This window comes from Osmia bicornis, chromosome 3 (assembly GCF_907164935.1).
Source record: "Osmia bicornis bicornis chromosome 3, iOsmBic2.1, whole genome shotgun sequence".
NCBI classification, from domain to species: Eukaryota; Metazoa; Arthropoda; class Insecta; order Hymenoptera; family Megachilidae; genus Osmia; species Osmia bicornis.
Window position 1 is genome coordinate 2,904,173 of NC_060218.1, and position 18,428 is coordinate 2,922,600.

Genomic DNA, 18,428 nt, shown 5'->3' on the forward strand with positions numbered 1-18,428 from the left:
ATTTTATTTATACTTATCAAATATTTATAAAAGATCAAATGAATCTGTTAAATCCACGGTGACAATATTAAACATTTCACAGTCAAAGGATGCATTCACACTTTTGATTGCATCACAATATTAATTAGATACTGATAACACTGATAAAGGTCACGAACTCCCGTTTATTGAACCTTAACATTGAACACATGAATGCTTTTAGATCCAGATTAATGAGTACATTGTTAAATATTCGAGTAATCCAAGATCTGTTAGAAAAATTTTCTGGAAAATGGAAAACGTGTTGCAAAATGAAAAAAAGAACTTATATTTTTAGTAAAATTGTAAACGATCGTTTTAGTATCTATTTATTTAAAATTCTTACAAATATCCTAACACTATCTATCAACAACAGTATTGAAAATAATACTTAATATTAATATTGTGCTCGGAGAAATGATTTGGAATTACAATTTCTATCATTACCAATTAAAAATTAAGGCAGCACCAGTTTTCCTCAATTTCAAATACTGTTAAATAATATACAAGTGATACTGTATCACAAAATGCTAAAATCAACGATAAAAAAATTATCAACAGATAATAATTTCAAAGTCTAACAATGATACGTACATCATCAATGTTTCATTAATGTGATTCTATTATATATTAATTTAACACTATATACATACACGTATCGTCTTAGAAAAAGGGTTAAGAATCATTTTATCAATGATCCACGAGAGCGAATTAATATATGTACAAATAAAGACGACAAATACGTCATCAGATCTAAGATGTAAAAAGATAATCCTCATCCTTATTCATGCTACGGATAGGAAACAGGTGTTGGAAAAATTTTAGAAGAAATCCAACGACCTTCGTCGAATCTTATTACAAATTACCTACGAATGCTAGATATTGAAATAAAAATTCTATACTGCCACTGTTTCCTGAAATCTGACATCAACGTCCACATTCGAGGTTTTCAGTGACTTTTAGCGTCGATCTAGGCATGATTATACGTATATACACGAACCATGGTGGCAAATCATCAGCACTGACCTAACTAATTGTACTAAATTAAAATTTAACAATAAACTAATAGAAAAAGGTACTTGGTCAACGCTGATGCCACACGGTTTTTGGAAGACTATAAGGATCCTTCGATCGAGATCAATATAACTAACATTTTCTACAGAAAATTCCCTAAAATTTTTCCACCTCTGTGACCGAGTCTCCACCTTTCCTCGATCTCACGCTGGACTTTCGTATCATACTGCTTCTCATAGCTTCACCACGAAGAGAGGCTCTCATCGAGTTCCTAATACTGTCCCTAGAAATGGACCTAAAGATGGCTACAGGTGGTGTTTCTTCGTCCTCGTGTTTCCTAGAAAAATTTCATTTTAATTTGAAACGTTAATTGAAGATGAATATGAATTTCACTGAAAAGTAATTTGGATCTCACTTTCCGAAACAAGGAGCGTCCCACATCTTCTGATCCATCCCAAAGTTCTCCCCATCCTGGAGGGTTTGAGGAAGATCCTTGTCCAGGGTTTCAGGAAGGAACAGAGTGACGAAACCAGCCAGGATACCAAGGATACCCAACACCAAAAGTGGTAGAACCGATGAGACAACGTCGAGATACACGACGAAGGGTGATAGAATGCTTGCTACGTATCCCATTATGTGTATAAGGGCTACACCCTGTGCTCTGACGACTGTTGGCAACACTTCGGCCGCATATTGAAGGCCAATGTTATAAGAAATGTTTATCCAAAATCGACCCAGGATAGCCAGAGTGGCTGTGTAAATATCTAAAGAAAGAAACATAAGAATATTAGCTGTTTCAGTTTTACCTTCAAAAATTTTGAATAATTACTTAAGCAATTAATGAGTACTTCATACAGACATTTTCCTCAAACCTTAAGCTTTAAATTGACGTATCGTAAGTGGCATTTTGAGATACTTTTATGTCATGAAATCTTGTCAGACTTTATATGTCTCGAAATCAGTAACTGGATGTTTTAATTGGAAATCAATCATTTTGTAAGAAGAGTATTAACAAAAGCTTTACATAGTTATTTTCGTCGATCTTTAAGCTTTAAATTGATGTACCATACACGATGTTTCATGATACTTTTCTGTCATCAAATTACGCCAGACTGTGGATGTTCCAAAATTAACCACAGAAGATACTAACTGTTGGAAACCGCGCAAGCCCAAATGCTGAAGATTCCGGAAATGACGAGAGATCCGCATGCGAGCCATCTTCTACCCCATCGATCAAGGACAGCCGTGAGGAAGGTGTCAGCAGGTAGCTCGGTTGCTGCGGCGATCGTAAAAGTCACGAATATGTTCAGGCCTAAATTATCGACGTTTCGTACGTGACCATCGAACACTAGAGAGACCGCCATCCTGGATAAAGAAAGAAATTTCATACGATTAAAAGTCACGATTCCTGGAAAAAAAGAGCAGTGTTGTTTGATATGAAAAACAAATTCCATTCTCTAATGAAATACGCGAAGAAATTTTTAAACAAACAATTTTCATTGATATGATATGGAAAAAATTCATTTTTTAAACAAGAGGGAATCTTCAAATTTTCTATTATTATGAAGAGGAATTGTCCTGACAAATAACTAAAAAAAAAAAAGAAGAAATGCTATCATGAAATTATAAATAACAAAACAATGCGTACCATATGACAATAAACAAAATAGTGATTTTTCTTAGCCGTGGAGTCCTAAATAAATCCAACACAGAATACGTTTTGTCAGCTTCCTCCTCTTTACATATCCTCTCGCAGGTTTCCTGTTTCAAAGGACCATTTTGATTAATTATAAAAGCAAATACCGTTGTACAATTCTATAATAATTGAATGGAAAGTTTTTATACCCGGAATCGTTTGTAGATATCATCAGGCACCTTGGTGCCATTCATCTGTTCGAATTTGTGCAGGATCTTGATGGCCCTGTCCACTTGTCCTTGACTGACCAACCATCGAGCACTTTCCGGGATCAAGAACGGTGCCGCCACTGCCAAAATCAGAGGAACAGACGTGGCTATACATGTCATTCTCCAATCGGCCAAATAATAGGCGATCCAAGGTAGAACACAAGCGGCGAAAGTGAAGAATATGGCTATGGACATGTTTGCGACGAACGTTCGCCATTTCGGTCCAACGTACTCCAATACTGAAATACAAACATCAAAAATTAATTTAAAAATTAATTAAAAAGGTACGTATTTTTAGCTATATTTTGAATGTTCAAATATTCGAGACGTTTGAATTTCCAATATGCAAATACCTGTTATTTTAAAAAATTAGGTAAATTGTTGATTAAGAAGACAAACGTTGCATTCCTATTTTTAACATTTTTCATAATTATAACACCATAACTTCGTTAACTCTAGACACAAATAAAGTGGTGCAATTTAAAGAAACAACGACGATCGCAATTAAGCCTGCTCTTACGGCTAATTGACGCTGATTACTGATTAAAAAAATGGAAAAAGAAGATCCATTAAGTGACTAACGCTGTCGATTCATTAAACGCAATTGTTCCCTATTTTGCGACATCCGAGAGTAAACGTAATTCGTTGACAATGAATTTCCACATATCATCTGTTTCCTCACGCATTGCACAATCGAAGAATCGAGGCGGAAAAATGATTTTAAAATTCGTATAGTAATTAACGAGATACTATCTTCTTCTCTCAGAGTGAAACGAAATTAGCAACATAAAAGAAAAACAAGGTGTTGTTTTGTAATAGAGGTGTATCCGCTAAGTATTTCAATTTGTAAGCGTGAGGTGAATACGATGATAAGTTATTAAGTTAAATATTTATCAATTCGAGCTGTTGGTAGAGCAACACCACATTCCATTTGCGTAAAATGCATTCTTCGACTGAAATAGGGCGACAGATTCTTTACGATCAACTTCGTGTGGTTTATGCACGTGTTTCATAAGCATGGACTGATAGAAATCTGTTGGAATGATCTATTATTCTGTGACTTTATTGTTAACACCTTTGCACATGACAGATTTATTTTCGAAGTTGCAAAGAACGGCCTCGAGGCACGTGTGACTGGACATTGGATAACGTTGGTCATTTGGAACTTCCTTTCGAACCCTAAGTCTTGAAATTCTTTAAGACTTTGAAGATCCATTGAAATCTTAAGATCTTGAAGTCTTAAAGTTTTGAAGTTTCAAAAGTTTCGAAATCTTGGAAGTCCTGATTACAATTTTCAAGATTTCCAAGTTTCCAAGATAAAAGTGTTAAATTTTGGAATCTTAGAATTTAGAAATTTGGAATCTTAGAATTAAAAAATTTGGAATTTTAGAATTTAGAAATATAGAATTTAAAAATTTTTAAATTTGGAATTTTAGAATTTCAAAATTTAAAAATTTGGAATCTTAGAATTTAGAAATTTGGAAGCTCAGAATTTAGAAATTTGGAACCTTGAAATCTTGCAATTTTGGAACCCCAAAATTTGCCATCTTAAAATCTGAAAACCGTGGAATTAAAAATCCTGAAATAATTAGATATAGCGCGTAACAAGTAACACCGCGGTTGCAAAACGGACACTGAAAAGAGAAAACGGGTAACATTTTCTCAGCTCGTTTCATCACTTGTTGAAGCAACTTTTATTGCCTTCAACTTTAACAGCGTGTATTCTCGTAGAAAATGCATTCACTTTTCACCAAGGTATTTCCATCCTCGATCACGAACAACACATCATTTCTTGTCGTGTCGTCGTTCATTAAACACAAGTCTGAACGATGAACACTGCAACCGAGGACCGAGGTAAATTGATAAGACAAGCTTACTGACGATAATGATTAATAATAATGATCTTGTCTATACGTTGCGTGTCCACGAGGCGTTCAATCGATCGGCACGCGTTAAATGCAAGGTCTTTTCCAACTATTTCGAAACGAATTAACGTTCATTTCTTCTTTTTTCTTCTCAGACACGCAATCTTGATGCACATTTTCTCATTATTCCATCTGGAATCTCTAGTAAATACTATGTTAAAAATTTTTTTTAACACGACCTAATTGACATATTTGCAAATAAAATAAAATAAAATAAAAATTGACTCCGTTTCAAACAATTTGTCAAAAGGTTAATCGTGATCATGAAACAAAGACCTTGGCAATTGGGAAACAATGATCAATGGAGCCGAGCATGATATACGAATCTGATATCAACTTGGCCTAGTTTTCGACACTGAAACACGTTGGGCTTGTGAATTTTTCTAACCTCGACTCGAGTCATTGAATCACGGTTGACTTGATTTTCACGACAGGAATGCTGTCGGCACGACGAGTCAGCAACTCGTAGTGTAATGAAGCAAACACGTGCAAACGTTCATTACCGTGGGCGTCAGCAGCGATCGGTATCTCAAATTGAACATAATTTTGATATTCCAAATTGAAACACGTTAGCATGAAAGAGTTAATTACTCGGCAAGTGGAAAATTGAGTTACAATTACCTAATATGTACATCATGGTGAAGCAATTGTCGAAGGCGAATCCAACGAAGAAACGGCACAAGGTGAATTGCCAGAAATTATTGGTGAACGCAGTAGCAATTCCTGCGAAACATCCCGTAAGATTCGCACCGATCAAAGCCGGTATTCTTCCGTATCGATCGGCTATCCATCCGAAGATCAATCCTCCGAAAATTGCGCCGACGAAGAAGATACTCTGAGCCATCGTTGGCAGTGCATCGTACTCGCATACCCATCCTAACTGCAGCAGAGAATTACTTTAAAGGAGTTCCTCGATTAATCGATATTTATTATTAATTTTCAAATTGAAATCCGAAATGAAAGAATACGCGATCGTTATAATTTGTTATCAGAATTACTTAATCAATCAGAGCCAAAATTAATAATTTGATAAATGATAATTTCTAAAACAAACCTCGGCCGCCACAGAGGCGTAAGGAACGACGGTGTAATTGAATTCCCAACCGTGTTGACAAGCTTTAGTTGGCCACGATGCATCCGGCAAACGACTTCCGTTTAACAGGATCTCCGTGTAATTTACATCGTACATGATGCATTTCGAATATCCTTTGCCACCATTTGGTATTGCCAGAGACAATCTGGAAGAAAGATAGGAGGAAGTTGTTTCAGGAACTGACGAGAAGAAATTTTCTTCAAGAATAATGAGAATGTTCACGGTAGAAGAACGATGTTATCCAATCGAGTTCTTATACCTCCGCGATTAATCGCGTGCATCGTCTGACCTTTGCATGAGAAGTGAACGAACAACGATGCAATGCATTATGCACACGTACGATGCATTTTTCATCCGGGATTCAGTGTGAGGAGGCTCGAAAGCCGTGAAAATATGGAGACTTTGAGAAAAACGTGCTCGTTCACGCCTCGTTCGTTAATGATACTTTTAATTATGTGGACTGGCGTCTACCTTGATGATTTCAGTGACCTTAGTGTATATTGCGAAGGTCAATGATCTGAGTAATTTAATTACTGCTCAGTTTGGAATTTTAAAAATAGATACAAAGATATTTTTAATATCATGTATTGCCATTGAAAGGAATTTATTGCAATCAACACTTCCTATTAACGCGTCTCTGGCATTCTTTTTTTTTATATTTAATCAACAATTTCGAGCAGAATGTTACGTGCTCAACGATATTTTTCAACGTTCACGCTCTCATTGTTTTCACGAAGGTTCCAAGCGAATCGTTGCACATTTTCTGCTAAACATTCGCAAACAATTCACGAGCATACGTCATTCAGAGTGCATTTATAATGAAACTTTCAAAACCTGTTCAAAGTTGACCCAAAAACATTAATCTTAAATTTAATTTTCGGCTCTGTAAATTATTATAAAATCTGAGTAGATAATTTTAGTCACAGCCTTAGGGTAAATTTTGTAATTTCGAGTCATAATCGTTCCAGCATCCACTTTCGCGAGGATGCGTTTCGCTAAGAAGCTCCTAATTGTGGAAACCTCGTCTGGTCGCGAAAAACAATTCCGCGTTAACGAAAGCGTCGCGACGCATTTACAAAAGAATTAACGAACCCGTGACAAAAGTGCGCCGTTTAAACAAACACCTCGTTTCAAATAATTTCCATGATGCAAGCCAGCCGCGATTTCACGTAGGGAAAAGAAACGAGGAAACGCGATAGACGCTTGGCGATACAATTCTTGCCCGATTATTTGCGCATCGTTTATATTTTTACATTCTTAAGACATTTATCAACCTGTTACCGTAACAGTTGCGTTGTTTGAATAACATTCGAAGGCTGTTTACCCGCGATTCCTGTAACCCCAATCTAAACGCAATCCAGTTACGCCTTTCGTCATCGATTGCTTAGCACGCTTTACGAATGGTCTGCGCCTTTTTACCAATATTTACCGGCTAAGTATCAGGCACAATCAGTGGAACGAATCGATCGGAAATGTCGTTGAAATCGAAGAACGGTTTTACGTTGAGAAACCATTCGCTGAGAGAATGTCCGATAGGAGAGTTCTGTTTCACCGTGACTTCGAATATCTCGTTACACCTTGTAATGGACTGTGATAAAGTCTTCTTAAAAAGAAGACTTAAATGATTGTAGTTAAACATTTCATTGTAATCGGACGAAGAAGAAGATATTATTAATTCAGTGGATTATTAATAGTTAATCGTTATCTATTTTGCACTACAAAATAGAGATTTTGTTTTTATTAATGAATGCAAGTGTAGATGGATGCAATCTAACTGCGATCAATCATTCGTGATCGATTATTTCTGCCTTATTTATTTTCTTTCCTCAACAAAATTCAAGCAATAGTTGGAGGCTTAAATTATAGAAATTATGCTACTTTCGACAAATTTATTGCAACTGTTAGTACGTTCATACCTTTTCCATGTTCACGTCAAATGGTCAACTATGAGTCATTTTGGAATTTTAAAAATTGAACATTGTTTTACGTTATACATTTTTATGACCTTCCTTGTACAAGAAGCTCGCAAATCTAATCCTGTCGCTAGAGCCTTTTACAGACGTAAAGAAATAGATAGAAAATTACAGAGTTTATAAATCTCATTAAACAGAGTTATCAAAGAGTTAATCTATTGTCAACGGGAGAACAGACTTGTAAACAGATAAAATCCTCTCACTCGTATCTCTGAAATCCTTATCAAATACAGGGAGATGTACCTATCGGTGGGTCATTGAGTCTTAAGTACCATTATTTTGCTCCCCTATCAATGTCATCACGGATTTTCTCAAGGAACCGAGTCTGATTCGAAATTTTCCTTTGATGTACAATTACATTCAGTATCAGACGTGTATCTCCTCATTCATGAGTCGATCATTCATCGGATAACGTGCCGGGGAAGCTTCTAGGACGGTAGCAATCGATAATTACACCAGAAGAAACACCTCGCCGTTCCGATTCCACGAACATCGTGGAAAATGATTCAAAATTCCATTGTGTCTCAAAAATGATTTATCAAAAATTAATATATTTTATATTAAAATTTAGAGCAATTTTAGGCAATTTGAAAATGTTGTATTATTGATAATTAATTATTAACCCTTAAGGAAGGACGCTCTGTGATTAGGGTTAATTTGACTGAAAGTAAATTCACCTTTTAAAACAAAATTTAAACAAACTACCTAAAGACTTAACAAACCTTTCATCAACAGTGAGGTCCTCCAGTTCCGGCACCCAGCACCAGTACTCTTCCGGCGTCAGTGTGATGAATATCTGCGAAAAGTACACCCACGCGACGAACGAGGCGAACGGTATCATCAAGATAAACAGGATCTTCTGATAGAGTCCAAATTCACCAACATAAGGTAATAATTCATCAAAGTCAATGTCCATTGCTTCCTCTTTAACATTCCTAATAGAACCGCGTGTCTCTGGCTCCACCGGATTTCGACAAGCCTCTGCATTATTTTTCTGTGCATCCTCCAAATGAACAGGACTGTCAAATTTCTCTTGCGGAGGCATTTTGTCCAGAATCCGAAGGATCTACCTTCTTTTTATTTACTGAAACGCTTTGAGGACTCCAGTTTTTCTTCAAAATTTCTTCAAAAGTGTATAAACTCAAAATTCTTGGACTTGTCGTCGCATGCTTCCGGTTTTGCCTTTCGATGATTCGACCACGTGGAAAGTCCTATTCAGGACACCCCAGGCACTCGTGGCGTAGGAGAAACAATCAGAGGAATTATTAGCGGGAAACAATAGTGAAGCAGACAAATCCTGACCGAAGTGTTCAGAACTGAAACGATCAGTTCCCGTAGCTGGCTATATAACCACCGACGGTGTGACGTACTCCCTCTCTTTTTCCCCTGCAAGCAGAATTCAATGTTCTCCAAACGGCATTGAACATGGTGACCGATTCATTTCTTCTCGCACTCTCCGGTAATCGTCGGATTGTTTTGATTAATTAATTTTAGTGGATATGCCATTTCATATATCTGGGTCATCATTGGCCCAGTGCCATTAAAAGGTTGACACTAAATGTATCAATTTCGATTGAAATATCCTATATTTCTTATAAGATTTTACAAAATGAAAATTTTCTTTTTTTTTCTGTTTCTTAACTTATTTTAATAATTTATTGTAATATGGTTAGCATAGCAAGGGGGTGATATAGAGAGGATCAGACTCACTCTGGTCCCTCGTATTTCACCAATGGCGATAAAGTGCTTTCCTCGAAATGGAAATTACTTTTGTCAAGATAAAGCTTATTTATTTTCTAACCTTCGTTTATTCAGTTTCTTACATTGTTTTCAATTTTAAAATAGCTCTGCGTCAGTTTTTTTTTTTTTCAATGTTGATGACTACTGATTATTTAAACAAAAATATTGTGAAATTTGCTTTGCTAATTAAAGACGCGCCTTTGATGAACACCGTGGATCCTTGGAACAAAGACAGGCTGATTATTCTTCGTTATATAAAGTATAATAGCACGAATAATTGAAATAGATTTGACCGAGCACTGGTTCTTCCTGAAACGTTTCAGGTATTCCCTGCTCATCGTCATTGAAAGTCGAACGAATCGGTAGGCATTGATTTTCTGAAGCAATAAATTACGGGAAATATGAAAGAACGTAGAACAAAAGAAGAATCGATGTGCTTGAATCTTACGTAAGCGTTTCGGGTGCTCGAAATCATTGTTTCGACGAGCGAGGACGTTAGAATCTTTTTTCTAGTTAAAAAAGAAACATATTAACGATTAATTTATTTATTTTAACTGTCAACTAATATCAATTGCAATTTTCATGCACCTTTTCCCATGTTTTTTGATATTTTTGACTGATAATATCGATATCTTTGGACGACGCACATGGTGCGTCGTGAAGAATTACAGTATAAGACGCATAAGGTGCGTCATCGGTTTAATCTCTCTTTCTCGTCGAGATTTGTAATGAACATGAGGTAAACAACCGGCTGACTCACAATCGAATGATTCTCATAATTACACGTCTCTCAGACAGACCTTTTTTTGTGAAAATCTGATTTTATCAGCATTGACACTTTTCTCTTTCCTCACGCGCATTTTCGTCGCGTAACGAGGGAATAAAAACGAAGATATCTTTCGTTAAATCACGAAACGACGGAAATAGGTCGACGTATACGTGGAAATTGATTTTTTACTAGACACTAAGGATTAATCTTATCGGAAGACGATTAGAATATTGATACTAGTTTGAAGTCGGTTGTATCTATCCGGATGAAAAAAATCTTTTCTCGAGAATTATTCGCGCAACGGTTAGGATTAACATTGTTTGATAAAAACGAGAGAAAAAAAGGATGCGAGTATCTCCATATAATGGAGATATTACAATGATTGCGATCGCGTTCCAAGATAACAGCGCGCACGTAACGAGAACGATATATTTGAACGCAATACAAGGTGTTCACCTGTCTCTTGCGTACAGGATGTTTTTGCAACAAAAAAACAAGCTTTTTCGTGCGAACTAATTCTAGAAAGTGAAATTTATTATTCCGTGTAAATAAAATCATAAAGATACGAATATCAACAGTCAAGTACTTTACTATTTACCTTACGTTTTATAACAATCTGTGAACATTCTTTACTGTTATTAATCGTTCTGTATAATCATCTAAAATTAGATTCAGAATTAAAAAGAACTTCCTGGAAAAAAGAAAGATTCTAAATTGAAATTGAAGTTTCATTCAGAAAATAAATGCAACTGCACTTTAATGCACAGTTGCATCCTGTGCACTATGCACCCACAAAAAAAAAAGCATGATTCACAGCGGAATAACAATTTTCTTAATAATGTTTTTACGTTTGTTAAAAAATGTACTATAATTTATTCCAGTTTCTAGGATCGCATCGAACGTGAAACCAGTTTCTAAAACCATAGTATACCGTGCATGACCCAGTTTATTTATTTTTTATTCTATCGCACCCCCTTTCACTATCTGTACATGTAATAGGCAGGTATCTCGTGAATGTATGAAAAGGTGCAGCGATTGAAGAAAAAAAAAAAGAATTAATTAAAGTGTGAAACAGGAAGAGAACAGAGCATGCAGAACCTTCTTTCTTTCTTTTTTAACGAATCATAAAAATATGTATGGTTTTTTTATCGATTGATAAAAATATGTATGGTCTTTTTATCGATTGATAAAAATAGACAGCGTTCTTACAATGAAATTATAAGAAATTGATAAGTTTTTAAGTAAATTTCATTTTATTTGTTATACACGTATACTCGAATCATTAATATACGATGTTCTCTCAGAAACTTTCTGAACGTCCGTTCATTCTCAATGATTTATACATAAAACAGAAAAGCATTATGACGCGCTCGCATTTGTTTGTTGAACAGAAAATTTACATGTTAAACGCTGTAACATACACTTTTTTATTCGATCCTGTATTTAAAACGATAAATCAGATAGAGTAATCGTACATGTAGACTTTCTGCTGGTTACTTTTGAATCATTGTCCATTAATGGCAGTGGAACGAAATTTTCTTAACAATGTTGATTACATTGCTGAGAAACGCGTTTCGACAATGACTTTGAAGAAATTGTCAACCTATTACGATATGCAAACGTTGGATTCCCTCTTTTCTTTTTGACGATACCAATAATACAATACTTTAATAAATTATTATAAATCATTAAAAACGCAGTACCTCGATATTTACAATGATTTGTTAAACACACTTACTTGTTACTTCTGTAAAACAATATTATTCATAGAACAAACATTTCGCATTTTCCCTATCTGGGAATTCCATTGAAAATCTTGCAACTTTGATTCGGTAAATCAAAGTCCTATGATTTATATAAAAAAAAAAATTACACAAGTGTAAAGTGATCCTGATGTTTCGTTAAATAATCATTCGTTTTACAATTAAAATGAACATTCCCGATGATTCAATTTGTTTCTACAATTTTAACGTAGCTTCCATAATATACACTGCCCTTAAACCGAATTACCGTATGAAAATGATCAATGATCAATGTCGCAAACGCTATGCAGAATCATATTTTCACAATTAAATGATTTGGTACATTTAACAATGTTAATAGTAGAGCTTTTCAACTAGCCCTTTGTTAATGTTAGGTATTGGAAGTTCTGAATGATAGTACATTTGTTTACATGATCGCTGTTTTCTATCATTTCAGTGTCATTTTTGATTACATTGTAATCTAGTAACTATTTACATATCTAATATTACATAAGGCCCGCAGAGTGCAGTAAATAATTTCTACAACAATTTCTTTATATGTAACAGCAAAGCTTTCATCTCATTGAATAGTTACGAATTAAAATATACATCTGATATCTTGATATTCCATTATGCACAGAGAATGAGCTTTTCTTTATGAACCTATTTTAATATAATGAAAATTTTGAATAGAAATGTAATTAGAATTTGTGAAATCAGTGTGTACGTAAATACGTGTATGTTTTAATACTTCAAGAATGATAATTGAGTATTTAAGTTTTAGTTTAGGTTTTATATCTTTGGCTTAGCTTCGCTAATTAGGCTGAGAAAGTTTGCACGATCAATTTAACGGCCTTAAATTGTTGACTTAGTTTAACATTTACATTTTACATTATACTGCCTTTTATTTTCTTTCTCTAGTGCTATAATCAAACAATCATCACATAAACATGTTACTTACAGCTAATAATTAAGTGAGAATTATTATTCGCACTCTAACATTTTCCTTTCAGTATAAAAATCAAGGATATTTTATCAGATATCTTTGCTTTAAAAAGGCATTTATATTATTTGTATAAAAAACAAGTGAAAATAGTCTGCTTTTCATTTGAACGTTGAAAATACACTTGGTGAAAATCGTTATTATTATGTTGAATAAGACGAATTAACTCCTGCCATTGATATATAAAATGAAGTTATAAAATTACGCTGCATGTAGTTAATATATGCCTGCTGAAAGTGTTTTATGTAATGTCACTGTATAGATGTATATACGTAATATATATTATGTTATTATGTTTTGATATATACAATAATAATATACAGCAACATTACATAATATTAGTAGTTGTATGCATTTAATTATACTTATTTCATTAAAATTTTATCTATACTGTTTTTTATATATTTTTTTTTTATTATGCTCTTTATTTCCAACTTATATTAACTCTTTTCATGAAGACTTTACTCTATTTGTAAAATTTGGTGTTATTTAAAGTTCATTACGTTTTTTTTTTCTTTTATACGCCGTAAGAAATTTGAAAATTTAAAATATCAAAACGTATTACTTGTAACTGATTCAATTTTACAATTACTTATTTAAGTATAACAAGTACAATTTTAATAAAAAAATTCGTTTAATATAAAAACTTAGTGAAAATTTACACATATAGCCTCAAAGAATCGTTCCAATACGGAACTTGTAACTTCTTCATAAATTATTAATACATGTTTAGTGTTTATAAAATTTATATCAATATAGCACCCAGTAGAATTACTATTATTCAGAAATAAACTATTTTTGTATGATTCTTATTAGCTTACATCTGCTATTTTTTCGGTTTCTATTAAAAAAATTTCACAATAATTGGCATCTGCCTAGAAATTTCAATAATTAACATCTTCTTTTCTTATTACAAGTAATGAAAAAGTTGGATAAAAATAAACGTGAAGACATATATGATTTCAAATGCTTGATATAATTTCAACAATTTGTTGTTACGTGAAGCATTATGTACGCGACAAATCATTTAAAAAAAATACAAATTTCATTAATAACATGTAACAAACCTAACATTCATTATATACAGCATTATTAATACCCATAAAACGAATGCAAGGATAATAATGTTAAATCAAAACAAACCTCCCCTACAACTCCAGGAACTTAGTTCTATTTTAGTTATTCATATTTTGATTATTCACAGTGAAATTTTTTTTTTTACACCAACATCCATAACATCGTCAGAAATGGGATTACCCATAATTAGGATATCTCAAAGTATTTAAATGGTGTGGATATTACCTGATTATATTTATAAACGAAAACAGTTGGATAAAGTCAACCTTGAACTATGCAGTGCTGGCAAGTTCCTTATGCAGGAAGGTTTCAATATCCACTCGACATATAGGGCAGCGTTTATTCGTCCATAACCATTGATCAACACAGTCTATGTGAAATAAATGCATACATGGAAGCCTCCTATGAAAAAAATATTACAAATAAAATTAGACTGGAAGATACTATAAATATCGCTCATCTATATTCGTATAAAGAAAATAATCTCTACCTGACACTTTCACAGTCTTCGAATTCAGACAAACATATAGTACACTTTTCTATAGCATCTTCACCATTTTCAACTTTCTTAACCTGCCAGAACAAACAATAAACACGAATGAATAATGATACTTGAATAATTAATATACATGTAGCTGTATTTATTATTATTCATTACCCGTTTGTACTTATGGCGGAATGTATGATTTTCAATTGACTCCTGAGTTGCTCCACAACTAATGTGAGCCATACGTCGTAAATTGTATGCAAGGCGCATGTGAAGTGAACTCAAAGGTGAAAATGGCATCATATCATGAGCCCCAGATCCTTGCTATATGTAACACAAAATATGTAAAATAAGAGAAACATTTATTGAACATTTTATATTTAAAATCGTACCAAAGGAGGATGTGGCAACCAGTTTATATGAATATGTGGCCCAGGTTGTCTTCGGTGAGGACCATAATGATACATATGATGATGTACATATGGATGAACCGACATTGGGGGCAATACTGATGGTGTTGGTTCCATTTCTACAACACCACTCAAAGAATTTTCCTACACACATAAAATAATATAAATCATCTGAATGAAACCTAAATTTCTGAAAAAAGGTACTCAAAATATTGAATTACCATAACAGGTTGCACGGGACAAGGTGGACTAAAACTCGGTGCTCCTCTCGCTTCTGGATGACTATAAACGGTAGGTTGCTGCGGTGGTGGTAATATCGGAGACGGAAGATAATTTTCCACGTAGGTCATATTTTCCGTACCATTGCAACGATTATTCGGGGGATTAGAATTTCCGTTATTACACGTGTGCTGGTTTGCTTGATGCACGTGCGGATTACACGACGATGTGCTACTGAACAAGTAAATTATGACATTACATAAAATTATACAGATTTAATATGATACTAACGTGTGATGCGACGAAAATCTTGGATATTGACATCTCCTATGTACTTCTTGTACACGCTGCTGTATCCTCCATAATCTTTCTTGTACAGGATGCATACGCGGTCTTATTTGTAAAATATCTGTAAAAATGTTAAAGAAAATTAAGAATAATTCTATGAAAGATATCTTAAAATGTTTTATTTTACTTGTGTTTACAGCTTGAAAATACTACCTGGTACTCCATATCCTACAGGTATAACTGGAACTGGAGTTCTATAATTGTGATGCATACACCTGTTATGGTACATGTAGTCTGGTGTGCCATGCATACAATAAGAGTTGTTCCCACTAAAGGAATAATTAAAATTAATACAAGAATATGTATATATTAAAGAATTATCTCTTAGTACCTATGTACATAATCTGTTGGATTTACTACTGAAGTTGTTGGTGTAGGTGGAGTATGTTCTTCATCTGATTCCACGGTTAAATCAACTACAGTTACCGGACGATTACCCTCTTCGTTATTTTGTACAGAATTTTGCTATTAAAATGTAATAAAACATATTGTATTAAAAATTAACAAATCATTAAAATTTAAATGTTTATCTTACCTTATTATTATGGTTTACTGTTCCAAGGACTTCAACCGAGCCATCTTCGTCATCGCTACTGGTAGCGTCGTCACTACTCGATGACCAATCCAATTGCAGATCTGGTGCTGATGGTGTATCATCGTTTCCTGTATTACGAAATTAAATACAGTTTATAATAAAATGTTGTTATTTAACAATATGAAAAATGTGAATATACTTGTATGGATTGACTGCTGTTGAGGATTAATTGTATTTGGCAAAACTGAATGATATAAAGTATTGGGTTCATTGGCACTGTCATTTTCAATGTTCTGTATAACTCTGCTTAAAATGGTTCCATTGCTGGCTGTTGATCTGATTGTGCTGAAAGGTAAAAATGAGACCAATAAGAAAGTAGTAAGGAAAATATCATTTTAAACTAATACCTATTAGAAATTCCATCTGATAATCTTGATGGGCCAGCTACGCTTAAACTATCAATTGGTTGATCAATTGATTGATTGATTAATTTATGTTCCTCCCTTTTTTTACTTCTATGTTTCACTGGAGGATCACGTTCATGTAAAATTCCTCCACCAGCTTCAGGTGCACGTAAATAACTTCCACAAACAAAAGCGTTATCTGGAGTAGGATGATGCGGTGAATTTACATAACGGTTAATAGGTACTACATCTGAATCCTCTATATCACTTTCTGCGAATAGATGTTCATACTCCATTTCATTAGCTACAATGAAAATAATTCAGTAAGTTTTTACTGAAATTAATTGTTAGATTTAATATTTTCATTCTGTCTATACCTGAATTAAATCTTGATTGAGGAGATGGATCAACTGTTGATGTAAATGCAGTATTAAATATATCTGCTAAAGAAGTGGAACTAGCTTCCATAGACTGAGTTATAGATTCTTCATGGTACAAGCTATTTTGTTCTTCAGCTTTACTTTTACACCAAACATTTTCAGAACTTGTACTTTCCTCCATCCTGTTTCATGTACTTGATTACTTAACATTTATGTATAAAGTACTTGATGCGTATAATATAAAACTTCAATAAAGAATTAAAATAACTTTTCATGATAAAACAATAAAACTAGGAATTTAAATAATCTCAGAAACTGAATGTTGAAATGTATATCTGTAATAGCATTCAAAAATATGCACATAATTCTTTCATTTTTTATTAATAGAACATTTTTCTTAGCCTTACATAAAACACCTTCCAAATGTACAAAAATATTAGCCATCATTATAATAGCAGATAATTTCATAATACGTAATACGTAACAATAGATAGTAAAAACCTTTTTCAGATCGTGTGTAAGTAGCATAATTAAAATAGCTTCTTGATTACAAAAAATGTTCTTCAATCATCTTCAAAACTATATTTGAAACAATCGGCATTTTAAATACATTATGTTAATCATGTCCCAGATACTTGAAACAACATAAATCGGAAAGAATTATCAAGTAGAAAAAGCCGCGTACCTTGCAATTTCTTCGATGGTTTTGTAAAACGATAAGATTCTCTTCACCACGTCATTTTTATCAAGATATTTATTTTCTATACATCACTGTCATTTATGTCGTACTATCTATACGCATCGATATTATTCTTATACTCGGATCACTTGAAATTTCGATAAACTGTTTAATCCATATGAAAAATTTGTGTATAATTAAATTCTTGTGTCAGTAATAACAATAAAATCGAAAAAGGATTTACGTAGACTTTCTTTCGGTAATCTACATTTGCCAAACTATGATACCATCAATCGTAACTTTCATTAACTACGCTCAGTTTTAGGTGGTCTCCGTTGATTATGCAGCATACTACCTTTCCTTGTTATAGAACTATCATTACATTTATTTCAATGATTACAACATGAATTTAATCATACAACGAGTGGAAATTTTCAGAAGTTATCCACTCATTTTCTTACTGTATTATTTTAATTCTCACGAAGCATATTTTTATCTAAAACGTATGGATTTCATGAATGGTTGTGGGGTAGATTTCAAATATGTAAAATTAGGGATAAAATCAATGTCTCTATGCTTCTACCAATAAAACCAAGTAAATTGTGAGACCAATACACAAAGTTACAAACTCAAAAAAATCATTCTTATCTTTACTTGGTTTTAAGTTCAAGATCTATACCTGAAATATCTGATTTCAGAATAGGTTT

At 33.6% G+C, this 18,428-nt stretch overlaps 2 protein-coding genes and 1 long non-coding RNA gene across 7 annotated transcripts; 1 reads left to right on the forward strand and 2 right to left on the reverse strand.

Annotated features, from left to right (window-relative positions):
- Positions 1-331: 331 nt before the first annotated feature.
- Positions 332-11,583, reverse strand: LOC114878592 (organic cation transporter protein-like). The gene is made up of 8 exons (XM_029192568.2): positions 8,651-11,583; positions 5,917-6,100; positions 5,484-5,742; positions 2,878-3,176; positions 2,681-2,793; positions 2,183-2,397; positions 1,448-1,796; positions 332-1,369 (listed from the first exon to the last, which is right to left on the reverse strand). The coding sequence occupies exons 1-8, from the start codon at positions 8,971-8,973 to the stop codon at positions 1,189-1,191; spliced, it is 1,923 nt and encodes a 640-aa protein (XP_029048401.1). The 5' UTR covers positions 8,974-11,583; the 3' UTR covers positions 332-1,188.
- LOC114878632 lies at positions 6,111-15,950 on the forward strand. 2 transcript variants are annotated; one of them, XR_006829264.1, is made up of 4 exons: positions 6,111-8,364; positions 8,664-8,816; positions 15,386-15,447; positions 15,863-15,950. It is a non-coding gene; the product is annotated as an uncharacterized LOC114878632 (long non-coding RNA). The 2 variants fall into 2 exon arrangements; XR_006829263.1 differs by lacking the exon at positions 6,111-8,364 and adding an exon at positions 8,372-8,595.
- LOC114878595 (E3 ubiquitin-protein ligase arkadia-B-like) lies at positions 11,668-18,253 on the reverse strand. 4 transcript variants are annotated; one of them, XM_029192613.2, is made up of 14 exons: positions 17,728-18,253; positions 17,450-17,621; positions 17,040-17,224; positions 16,666-16,966; positions 16,458-16,603; positions 16,259-16,386; positions 16,055-16,188; positions 15,877-15,992; positions 15,667-15,784; positions 15,378-15,606; positions 15,139-15,300; positions 14,918-15,070; positions 14,750-14,832; positions 11,668-14,661 (listed from the first exon to the last, which is right to left on the reverse strand). In XM_029192613.2, coding segments are annotated over exons 2-14 (1,887 nt in total). In that variant the 5' UTR covers positions 17,452-17,621; positions 17,728-18,253; the 3' UTR covers positions 11,668-14,531. The 4 variants fall into 4 exon arrangements, with proteins under 4 accessions (XP_029048446.1, XP_029048436.1, XP_029048417.1 ...); XM_029192603.2 differs by having other exon boundaries at positions 15,378-15,609; positions 17,544-17,621; positions 17,728-18,250; XM_029192584.2 differs by having other exon boundaries at positions 15,378-15,609; positions 17,728-18,250.
- Positions 18,254-18,428: the final 175 nt, after the last annotated feature.